Source organism: Otolemur garnettii, unplaced genomic scaffold, assembly GCF_000181295.1.
Source record: "Otolemur garnettii isolate 467f Iridium unplaced genomic scaffold, OtoGar3 scaffold00001, whole genome shotgun sequence".
NCBI classification, from domain to species: domain Eukaryota; kingdom Metazoa; phylum Chordata; class Mammalia; order Primates; family Galagidae; genus Otolemur; species Otolemur garnettii.
Genome location: NW_003852396.1, coordinates 62,330,551 through 62,342,705, shown reverse-complemented (window position 1 = coordinate 62,342,705; position 12,155 = coordinate 62,330,551). Strand labels below are relative to the sequence as shown.

At 48.5% G+C, this 12,155-nt stretch overlaps 1 protein-coding gene across 1 annotated transcript; it reads right to left on the bottom strand.

The window, feature by feature from the left end:
* Positions 1–603: 603 nt before the first annotated feature.
* On the bottom strand, positions 604–3,047 carry FJX1 (four jointed box 1). Its single transcript, XM_003781232.2, has one exon. The coding sequence runs from the start codon at positions 2,844–2,846 to the stop codon at positions 1,533–1,535; it is 1,314 nt and encodes a 437-aa protein (XP_003781280.1). The 5' UTR covers positions 2,847–3,047; the 3' UTR covers positions 604–1,532.
* Positions 3,048–12,155: the final 9,108 nt, after the last annotated feature.

Below are 12,155 nucleotides of genomic sequence, written 5' to 3'. Positions count from 1 at the left end.
AACAGTACAACCTCCTCAGAGAACTGGATGGGTCCAGATGTTGGAAGCTACAATCTCCTGAATGCATTGGAATTTATGCCAGGAGATTAAAGAGAAGAATAAACTTATGACTTTCTTTACCTGTTGGCAATATGGACTCAGCTTATGATCTGTACACACTGTAATGCACAGTAATTACAAAGCTTAAAATAATGGGCAACATGTGACCATTGTAGTTAAGTTTAAAAGGGGGGCATTCGTCATATTTTATTCTCTGCATTTGGTTCTATCATTTTTGCCCTATGATTAACATAGAAATGTATTACATTGAAATCTTATCACATCAAAGTTTTATTTGCCAGGAAATAGGACACTTTCTTCCCATCTCGCTCCCAACCTTCCCCACATTCTAGGCTGAACCCAAATTTCCAGCTCTAGGGTTCATTTGAGGGAGGACAGGACTCTGCTCTGGTCTTTAATTCTCTAAGTTCTGTAGTCACACCTGGGACGGATATGCATCCTTTGTTTTAAAAGCACATCCACTGGGGAGGAAGCTTAAAGCTTAGTCTGAAAGCCGATGGGGCATCAGACACCTCAAACAAGTTAAAAGCACAGGAATTATTGTTAAATTTGAAATTTTAAACTCCATTTTATTGAAATATAAGTTTGTTTAGTATATTTACACCACGCTTTGTGCCCATATATACATAGAAGGCAAATTCTGTCAAATAAAAAAGTTTTTCTTAATAAAAAATTAAAATAAATCAAAATAAAGTGCATGAAACTGATTTTTTTTTCTTCTGGTGAACATCATCATTGTCACAATTTTGGTCGGTTGGGAGGGGGAGGAAGACGAAATTCATTATTTGACTCAGTGCTTACAGCTGGCCCTGAATTCCTAGCCCTCAGGCCCAAATGACAGGAGGTCAGGAATGAGTCAGACAAATTGTCAGGATCTGCAGGGCTCCCCAGAGTCTGGAGGTCCCGCTTTCTTTGTCCTTTCAGGAGCCGTCCCCTGCTTGGAACAGTGATCTCACCACCTCAGCGTTGGAACAAAGGGAGAACACAGGAAGGGGGCTCCACCAGCCAATGTCACAGCCCGGCTCCAGGGCCACCAGCGCTGCGTTTGGTAGGAAATTACAGAATTAGCTCAAGGACTCAAACGGAAGTTTTCCTTTCTTGGAAAGAAAAAGGGGGCCCAAGATTGGGGGGCATCTCCCACAGGGACGGCCCCTCAAGGGCCAAACCCCAGCAGCTAGTTTCTTCAGATCCAATCTCCGCGCTGGCACAGGAAAATAATCCTTTATAAGCTGGGTGGAGGGGAATGTTAACACTTCTCGCTCGATGAGTTCCTCCTCCCAGAACTTTGAAAGAAAATATCGTGGGATTGAAAGGAGGGGGCAGGTGGGTGAAGCTAAAGTTTTAGACACCTTCCCGCTCAGGCCACTGGCTGGGCGTTGGCTGGCTGGTCCCAGACAGAGGCAGAGACCACAGCCCTTCCCCCACCTTCCATACCCTAGTCCGGGTCTCTCTCTCTTCTCCTCCGGGTGATGCTAAGTCCCCGGCCGGCGGCCGTACTTGGCCTTACAGTGCAAAATGTGCTTGGCTAGGAAGTGGAGGCGGCGCTGTAGCAGCTGAGCATGGGGGTCGGCGAGCGCGGCCAGCTCTGGGAAGCGAGGCTCGTGGCGCCGATAGAGGCGCAGCAACCGGGCCGCCGCGTCCTGCCCGCGGTGTAGCTCCAGGACGCGACGCGCAGTTCGTTCACGGAACACGCACACTGACTGCAACAGCGGCTCATTATATTTGTCCCACATGCCTGCCACCCGGTAGCCGTGCACCAAGCCCGCCTCGTTGTCCAGAAAGACCAGCGCCCCGCCGGGACCGCGGTGCAGGTTGCTGGTGGCGCGCTGCATGACGCGCGGGTCCCATTGCAGACTAAAGAGGTTGCTTACAAGCCGGTCGAAATTGGCCGTCAGGTAATCGAAGAGGATTAAGTCAGTCCATTGCACTAGGTCCACCAGCTCCGCCTGGCTGAGGTTGGTCAGTTCGCCCCCCGCGTCGCGTAGGGGCTGCAGACGGCCGTCCTCCGAGCGCCAGGGTGCCGGCACCACCACGTCGGTGAGGTTGGGCAGCCAGCGCGTCAGGCTCACCACGCTGCCCTCTGTCCAGTGCGCAGCCCGTAGCTCCTCCTGCACCTGCGCCCACTGCGCGCCCCGCGCCTCCACCCGAGCCAGTGCCAGCGGCGGCACGTGGCGCTGGAGCCCCAGCAGGCGCGCCAGGTAGTAGGACAGGGCCTCGCCCTGGATCTGCTCTGGGTTGATGCCGTACCGTACACAGGCGCGGGTGCCGTCGGCAAAGCGGGCCAGTCGGTTGGAGCTTCGCCCGCAGCCCCCACGCTCCAGGGCCACCACCCGGGCGCCCCGCGCCATCTCCAACCACGCTGCCGCCTGGGCCTCCGAAAAGCCCCGGGGCACCTGCTTCTCCAGGCCGCGGCTCCAGAAGACGCCCCCTTGTACCACTACACGCTCCTCCAGCCCCTGCTGCCCAGCTGGCACGTGTCTCCTGTGCTCACCCGGGGGCTGCCGGGGCGGGCCATCTGCGCCGGCCGCCAGGGTGAGCAGCGCCCGGAAAGTTTTCAGGGAGCCGCCGCGGGCGTCCCAAGCCAGGGGCGGGGGCAGAGGGAAGCGAGGCGCGGGCGCTGGGCCGTCGCTCCCAGCCGGACGCCGTGGGAGTCGGTCTTCAGGCGGCGGGGAGGCGGGTAGCTCGGTACGCGGCGGCAGGAGCCCGCCCCACAGCGCCAGCAGCGAGCCCAGCGCCAGCAGCCAGAGCCCCGCGGTGGCGGCAGCGCCCCGCATCCTCCTGCCCATGCTCCCGCGCCGGTGCCCCCGCCGCCGCCGCCTCTTCAAGCCGAGCCCAGGCACCCGGGTCCCGGCGGCGAGGCGGGCCCGGTAGCTTGTTGGCTCCGGGGCTTCGGGCGCCTCAGCCCCATCGCGGCCGCCGGTCGCTGCGGAGCTCTGTCCGGCGCTGGGAACTCGCCTCTCCGCTGCTTCCCAGCTGCTTTTGTATTTCGCTGTGAGACCCTCCGGTGGGCGCGATTCACAGGCGCCCGGACCACGTGGGAGTGAGGGGGATCCCTCTCCCCCTCCTCTGCCGCTGCTCCCCGCCCCCCGCTCCCCCGCCCCTTCCCCTCCTCTTCCCCTTAAAGCGGCGATGGCTCCTTCCAGGAGGGAGAGGCGGCCCCACACTCGGCCGGGGACTTAGGGGCCAGGAGGAAGCTGGACTGGCTGTGCCCGCGCGGAGGAGTCTGAGGAGGCGGTGCAGAGCCACAGTCCCAGGCCCGGCGGGAGGGACGCGCCCTGGGCCCTAGCGAGGGTTGGGCGGTCGCCGGCTCTCTTCTCCTAGGCAGCTCCTGTTGTCCTGCAAACTTCAGGCGGATCCCCGCTGCGCTCCGGGCTCCGCCAGGCGAGGATCAGGGCGGGTCCCTTTGCTTTCTTCGTTTTTGAGCGGGTGATTCACGCTGCCTTATGTAAATCCCTGGGAATCTCTCCGAGCCCTAGAGGAGGTGACTCCAGTAGGGAGAGGAACGGTCTGTAGCCAGCAGCTCTGAACCAACTCCCCTTCCCCCACTCCCCAGCACGCCCACTACCCCCAGTCACTGCGGCCTTGAGAACTTTGAGGTTGGCCGCTCTGCCTTTCTCAAGGGACTGCGGGGGTATTAAACCCGGGCGTGCACGTGCACGCAGCACACCTTGGCCAGCTCCCATGCCTTGGTGCATCCTTTCAACCAAGCGACTGCCCCGGTTGTGGTCACAGGAGCAGTAAAATCCACAGATCCGGGGCCCGGTGCTCACGGAGTTTGCATTCCAGTGGAACGTTCGAGTTGCTGTTTGGAGGTAGTCTGGGATGGGACCTCGTCTCGGGGAGCCGGGGATCAGGGATGACTTCTCAAAAGAAATGGTAGTGTTTTCTTCTGTGAGGAAATTGAGATACGGAGGAGGGATGGGTCTTGCCCAAGGTTAGCAAGTGGAGAAGGTAAAAGTCGAACTCGGATCTCCTGGCCCCACGCCACTTATTTTCTCTCTATAGAGAAAGTTCAGTATTTTTATCAAGTCACCATTCTCAGTTTTTAAACTCACTGTCATTTAACTAGTCACTTTATTCCCCAAATGTGATTTTCAGTTGAATGAAAGGAAGAAAAAACAACAATCCATATTGCAGTTGATTCACTGGTTTAATGGTTGCGGGGTGGTGGTGGTAAGGAGATGGTGAAAAAGCAAAGGAAACGAAACAAACACGTAAATAAAATCCCTGATACATTTCCTTCCAGCCACCTTTGGGTTTAAACTACCAGGACAATTTGGGATGTGAACCGGCCCTCTCCCTTCCCTCTCTGTGTCCCAGATCCAAATCGAGATTCCCAGGTTAGACCCGAGATAGGGTGTGGGAGGTGCTAGAATCTACCTCCTGAAAGCCAAAGTTTGAAACCCGTTTCCATACACACGTTTCTTTTCTCCCCTTTATGCCTCCATGAGGTGCACATGGCGGTTTTCAGCTGTACTGCCTCGTGGCTGGCACTGATTGTATTTTATTCTCCAAAGAATGAACGTTCTGGAATCGTAGAGCAGACATTTTGTTTGTGGCTGAGCAAGGGCATCAGAAAACCACATTTGGGGCCTTCCAGCCCTGACCCAGTACCTTCCATGTTTTCTCTGGTGTGGTAAGTACATATTGGCTGAAGTGTGGGGTCTTTGTGGAATCTCTTCCCAACCACATGGTGGCTATATCATGCCTTTTTGTAGCTTTTATCTGATAATGAGATTACTATGGCTCCCATATGGTTACATCAAACTATATTAATTCATTAAAAGGTATTATCTTCCACGCCCATACAAGCTCCCTCCTCCCATCTTTCCCTAGCGGGCAGGGATTATGTTTTAACTTTTTATTTTTTTTTTACCACCTAACACAGTATATTACATTAAATAAGTGTTCAATAAGTTATTTATTTTATTTTATTTTATTGTTTGGTCTTTTGGTTTAACTTTTACTGGTGTAAATGTGCATATTTTAAATACAGCGCTTTTAGCTTGGGCAAACTGTAAGCAAGATCGCCACCTTGTGGGCATAAGTATAATATCATCTAATTAGAGAAAAGTGTATATATTAATATTTTAAAACAGGACGATTAATTGTTTAAGTTAAACTCTAAGAATATCAAATAGCTATTGTGGCCCGACCCATGTCTTTGGGGCTATGGGGAAATCCAAAGTAGTTGGTGTCTCCATTTTTTTGGCTTTTAGCAAAAGCTTTAAATAACCACCAGGGATCTTTCATTGTAAACTTTGCAGGGAGCCTGTCTTGTCCATTGTTTTATGGCTACCTGGGCACAATGCTTGGCCACTTTAGTGGGCGTCCAACAATAATTTGTTGAATAAATCATTGGCTCGTTAATAGGATGAAGCTCTGCAAGCGGTGTGTATCAAGTTTTTTTTTTTTTTTAACTAAGGGGTACAAGATAAGACTTTATTAATTTTAAAAGGAATAAACATGGCGTGAGGGCTCTGCATAGTGAGTGTAGGGGAGGCAAATGATTTCCAGTCTGGAAGGGGTGGCTTCAAACTCAGGTACCCCAAGAACTGGACTCTCCCAATCATATTCCTGGTACTGATGAAAAACCTGAGGCTTCAGAAGATGAACTGATTTTACCTTTGAACAGTCTTTTGCCTATGGCTATGGGACTGAATGCACCAGATACCAGAACAGGATGCAACAGAAACTTTAACAAGTTAATAGAAATGCAGAATTACAGAATACCAGAGGGATAAACTACCCCCCCCCCACACACACACATACACCCAAAGTAGAATGCCATTTTAAAGTGACATTTGATTATTTTTGACAGTGTTTAAAAACACTACTCTCTTTTGCCTATTGGATAAAAACAATCTCATTCTCCTTTACTTTTCAACCTGTGGGCACCCCCATCTCACCCATGGCCTATGCAATGTGGCTCTTTGGGATCACATAGTTAATCATAACTATATCATAATATATCATAATATATCATAACATATATTGCTAGTCGTTTCTGGCATTTGCTTGGGGGGGTGAAATGCTACTCACCTCTCCCTAAACTGGTATCTGTTTACACCTTAAACAGGGGTTCTTAATACTCCCGACCTGGCTTCTAATATCTTCAAACTTCAAAAGTCCTGTTTGAAGAATGACCTGGTTCATATAACAGTGCTTCCTGGGCAAGAGAGAAGTGGTGGAGTTGAGGGCTGGGAGCAGGGCAGGAGGCTTGGAGTTGGAAGACCTTTCAAGTCTGGCCTTACAAGTATCTGGATTGTTCCTTGAGCTAGTTATTTACCTTCTATGAGTTTTAGTTTCTGAATCTGAGAAGTTAGGTTAATAAATGCTACCTAACGCAGGGGACTGTTATGCAGCTCATGTGAAATACTCATGTTATTAACCCACAACAGTGGCAGCAAACACTTACTGAGTTTGCTTATTCTGGGCCCAGTGTGGGGCTAAGCTCCGAATGTGCTTCATCTCATTTAAGCCTCCCAGCAAGTATTCTTGCTGTCCCCCATGGGTGGGAAAGCTGAGGCTCAGCCAGTGACTGGCCTGAAGTCCTGCAGCAAGGAAGTGGCAGGGCTGAGATTCTAGAATGATGGAGGTGAAAACCCCTTGTAAATTATAAACTGCTGGGGAAATGGCAGGCAGAAAAATTATTGCATTAAATCAAAATAGATTCAGCTCGGATGAAAATTTGCATCAAAATAGATTCAGCTCAGATGAAAATTTGCTTTAACACGTTCTCTGTGGTTGCTGCTAAGTGAAGTGGTGAAGCGTGTGAACTCTTAGGCCAAATTTTCTGAGCCTGAAACTTAGTCCTGCCACTTACCAGGTGTGTGGCCCTCAGTAAGTTACTTTAACTTCTCTGTACCTTAGATGGCACATCTGTAAAATGCAGTAATAATAGTATTGTTAGTATTCGTAATAATGATTATAATAATTATATAATATCTAATGATTACAAGTAATTAATAGTAACAAACCTTATAGATTACTGTGATGATTAAATTAGTCCTTATATTTAAAGCACTTAAAAGACCATCTAAAGCAGTGGTTCTCAACCTTCCAAATGCTGTGACCCTTTAATACAGTTCCTCATGTTGTGGTGACCCCCAACCATAAAATTATTTTTGTTGCTACTTCATAATTGTAATTTTTGCTACTGTTATGAATTGTAGTGCAAATATCTGATATTAGGTGACCCTTGTGAAAGGGTTGTTTGACCCCCAAAGGGGTTGTGACCCACAGGCTGAGAACTGCTGATTCTAAAGTGTTCACTATTCTTCTAGTTTTTGTTGTCCTTTTTCCTCTGTGTTTCACTCTTCCATTGCCCAGATGGAGATCTTTTCCTTTACCCGTTACTATTCTCCACCAAGCCTCACTAGGGGCTTGAAATATCTAATACGGGTGTTCCAGCTCAATGCACCTTCTTTATGCCCCAGATAGGTGTCTTCCCTGACAATTTTACAATTTTCTTCCCCATGGAGCTGGACCAGCTGGCCTCTAACAAGTAACAAGGTTCCCAGAGCTACTTGTGTTAAAAATCTGGAGCCTCCAGTGAGTCCTGGGCACACAGATCCTGGCATCTTCTCACTACGCCACTTCCTTCCAGCCTGACCTTTTCTGGGTCTCCCAAGTTACAAGCCCCTCCCAAAGACAAAGGCCCCCCAAATGTACCCTTCCGGATGCTTCTACAAAAAGAAGGAGAAGAAAAGATAATGTCAGAGAGGAGTGTAATATTCCTTCGAACTGGGTATAACTCCCTACATTGGCCATTACTGTTTGACCTTGGATAGTTTTCTAACCCTCTGGTTATGGTTTCATTATTTGTGCCTCCTTATTATGGATTAAATGTTTGTCTCCCCGCTACACCATCCCTAACTCATGTTGAAACCCTGATCTCCAATGTGGTGGCATTAGGAAGTGGGGCCTTTGGGAAATATTAAATCACGAGGGTGGAGCCCTCATAATCAAGATTAGTGCCCTTATAAAAGAGGCCCCAGGGTGGCCTCTAGCTCTCTTTATACCATGTGAAGACAGAGAAAGAATGCTGCTACCTATGAACAAGGAAGAGTGTCCTCACTAGACACTGAATCTTCTGGCACGTTGAGTTTGGACTTCCCAGCTTCCAGAAATTTGTTGTTTTAACCACCTCGTCTGTGGTATTCTGTTATAGTGGCCTGAATATCTTTTCTCCCCTTGGGTACATTATTTTTCTGCTTGGGGACCATTTTCTTTTTCTTAGTATTTCTATTTGACCGTGATCTGGGTCTTCCAAGAATTTCTTAATTCATTTTTTCCTTGTATACCTGACTGTCTAGCAGGCCCAGGTTCAGTTTGAACCCACCAGCCCCAGTGCATGTGGCTGGCGCCCTGACCACTGAGCTATGGGCGCCCAGCCCATATACCTGACTCTCAAGAACTCATATGGTCACATCTTGTTCCAGGTAAATCCTACTGGAAAGGTAGAAGGAGGGCAAGAAATGTAATAATCTTTGAATTCAATTAACCTGTCTACTTAAGTGAGTCCCACTTTTTAAGAACACATTGTGCTTCTGGAAAGGAAGTCAAGGTTGACATGAACCCTTTAAATTATGATGAGACTAACATTTTTATGATTCTCTTTATTTCATCTTGCTCTCTTCTGGATGTGCTTTGAAAAAGGTTCCTACTGACCTAATGTTAAGGACTAGCATCTAAAAGTGGAAGTAATAGTGAATCAATTTAGTGAATTTTAGAGTAGTTGCCAACCCATATTTCAGTCCTAGTTACAGAGCAGGATGGTAAGAATTCGGAAATGGACATTTAGGGACATGAAGTTCTTTGTCTACTACAACTTAGTTCAACAGATATTTATTGCCCATATGCTAAATGCCCAGGGAGTGGGCAGTAAGCGATTGGGCATCACATTTCTTTTCTCTGCCTCATGGAACATTGTTTTTCTTTCCTGACCCCTTCTATTCCTTTCCTCCTCCTTGGTAGGTCTCTATCTTCCTCCTCTGTGCCTCTGTCCTCAAGGAAAAACAGAATCCTGATTGGGCTAAACCAGTCATAGTGCTTTTGAGCCTTTGCCAATGATTGGTTAAACCATAGGCATGTGCTGCCCTATTCTCACCAATGAGCTTGAGGGAAAGTCCAGGGGGTAATTTCTAGAAAGGGTGGCAGTACCATTACAGAGACATAGGAAAGATATGGCACCTTTTCTATGTGGTTTCGGGCTGGATGGGAGGCCCGGACTGGGGACAGTCCTTGTGTGACTGCAAGGGGAACTAAGTCCTCATCATCAGATGACAGAACAGAAAGGCGGAAGGAATCTGGGTTGTTGCTGATGTCACTAAGCTCTCAAGTTCATCAACTCTGGAGACACCCCTCCTCTTGATTCCCTTGTGGTTTAACTCACTATGAGTTGGGGTTTCTGTTGTTTTCCACCAAAAGTTCCTAAATGATATATTCTTTTACGATGGAACTTACAAACTAGAAAGGGAGGCAGACATACAAACAGATCTCTTCTTTCACAACTGGGCCGCTAGGGAGCTATGTGGGTTAGTGTTTTTGGAACATGTAGTCTGTAGCCAAGCTGAGTCTTGCACTTGTGAGCTGTGCTGACCTAACTGTGAGTTGACAGCCCAGTTATGTGGGGAAAGTCCCATAACCTCCCTGGGCCTGTTCACTCATTTGCAGAATGGAGATGATAATTGTTCTTGCCTCACTATTGTGTGGATGAGATGTACCTTAAGCACTTAGTAAATGCTCAATAAATATCAGTAGCAGTAGCTATTCGGGGAAAAGAAAGCACATAGGAACATAGAATAGCGAGCAACTAAGGCTGCCAGGGAAGTCCAGGAAGGCTTCACCAAGGAGGCAGATGTTGAGACGAATCTTGAACAGCAAGTGGAGGTTTGCTGGTCAGAGTTTGCAAGGGGAAGGTGGGGAAGCGGCATGATAACTCAGCAGCCATGTAGCCACAGGCAGCTCACCAGATCTTGTAGGAGCTCAGTTTCTTCATCCTGGAAAGCACTGGACTGTGCTGGATTAGCTTAATCTTCTTTGGGTAAAAGAAACAAATCACAGGCATCCCTTCCCCCAGATTGAGACTCTCCAGGCCCCTTCATGGCTAACTTACAATTGTTTGTCTCAACCCACCCTAAAGAAATTCACTCAGCAAACATCTCCCACTAAAAGAAATGCCTCTCCCTGGCTTTGTTGATTTTTCCCGTTCATCACCGCCCAGAGCTTTATCCGCGCACAATTAGCGATTCTGTACCTCGTCGGCTTCCCAAGGCCCCACGCAGCTCATCAGTGAGATAGCTGCTGAAGCCTAATTAAGCTTGTAAAGCTTTCTGATTTCCTCAGATGAAAGGTGGCCCGTAAGTACCAGGTTTTATTTTGGTGGCTCATGCCAAGGGTTATTATAAATAGGACGACTTAGTGTGGTGTGGCTAAGCTCTTAGGGTGATAATGTGTCAAGACCAATCGAGGCTGCTGAAAGCAGAGATGTTATCATAATGGTTCCATCATATGTAGTGGGTGTTAATGGAAGTGTCTGTGAAAAAAAGGAAGTGCTGCAGGCAGCGAAGCCAGGATTGAGGTGGCTGCGGGTGAAATATCGGCTGCTCTAGGGATCTCCATCATAATCATTAACTGTATTAGCCTTGGAGCCATTCTTCTGCCATCTCTTCTAAGACCAACCTCAAACTCAAATAAAAAATGGATGCTTTAACTCCAAATGAAAATATATTCCTTTGCTGCTTTTTAAAATCCATTTACATTAAAATGATGGCCAGCAGGTAAGTAATTTATAACTGGGAGCTTACTGCAGTGCAGAGGAGTGGCGTTTGAATAGTGAGCCCGCTAAGTAGGAGACCAAGGGACTTCCAGATCCAGGAAAAGTCATTGCTGTTGGACTGAAAAATGACTGGCAAGAATATGAAAGGGCAAAGGGTAATTTGCGGACACTCCCTGGTGGGGAACAGCTGGCACAGAGGGTGGCTTTGTATTTTAACAATGAGATGGGTGAAACACCAGCCAGAAGTTCTTCAGTTATGCATTCCTGGTGAGAAATGTGTTAGGTTTCACTGTTTAAAATCGGTTTTCTGCATCCCATGGGCAGACAGTCAACAATATTTGATGGTAATGGTTATGATGATGATGATGATAATAATAAAAATAATGTAACTCTACTGGCAGTTGAAGCCTCCCTCCTCCCTTGAGATCCAGTCAAAGGTCACCCAAATTCCTGTTTTATGGCCTGGGAGGGTCCGAAGACTTTCTTCCTCTTTTCCAGTGTCCCCAGTGCTTTTGTCTTTCTCCATCCACTCCCTGCTCATAGTTGTGGCTTTGGCTCCTACTCTGGTTAACAGGGCTGTGAACTTGAATGCTTGCACCAGCTCGCCCCTCACTTGGACTGAAGCTATCGTGAGGTCAGTGACTTTATGAAGATCTGGGGGACTTCCCCAGGGGAGGTCAGCTCACTGTGCGAGGTCTTCATCCGTCCAGCTTTGCTCTCCCTTTTTCTCTCCCTCCCCCTTCGTGGAGAAACAGGTGAAATGTCCCTCTTACATAATGCAAAGCAGGGCTACTTCCATTCAGGGTCCATCCCAGGGGTTTCTCTAGGGATGGAATTGGGGAGCCCCCGAAAGCATTCCTGGTGGACACAGCTTGGCATTTACATGATACTTTCGACATGCCAGGCAGTGTGCTGCAGGCTCTTCAAGATTCCCCTCCCACTGCCAGAGGAGTCATTTCCCCAATTCATTCAGGGGAAATGGGAGCGTTGTGAGAGCAAAAGCCTTGGCCCAGAAGTCGTGTGCTACCTGATGGAAGTGGAACCCTAACTCAGGTCTACGAAAAGACCCAGGGTATATTAACCATGACACTACATGGCTGCCTGGGAGTGACTTAGCAAAGGGGACTGTTAGGACCTGAGTCCTCATCCCTGCTGAGTGATTAAGCCCAGGCCCTTGTACTGGGAGGTTAGTGGCAGCACAGAAAGCTCCATGGGGTTCATATCAGGTGGGAGAAGAGTGGCCAGGAAAGAAGGGGCCAGGGCTGGCAGACCTGGGGACGTAACTTCCTCTGTCTTGGGACCAGATCAGCCT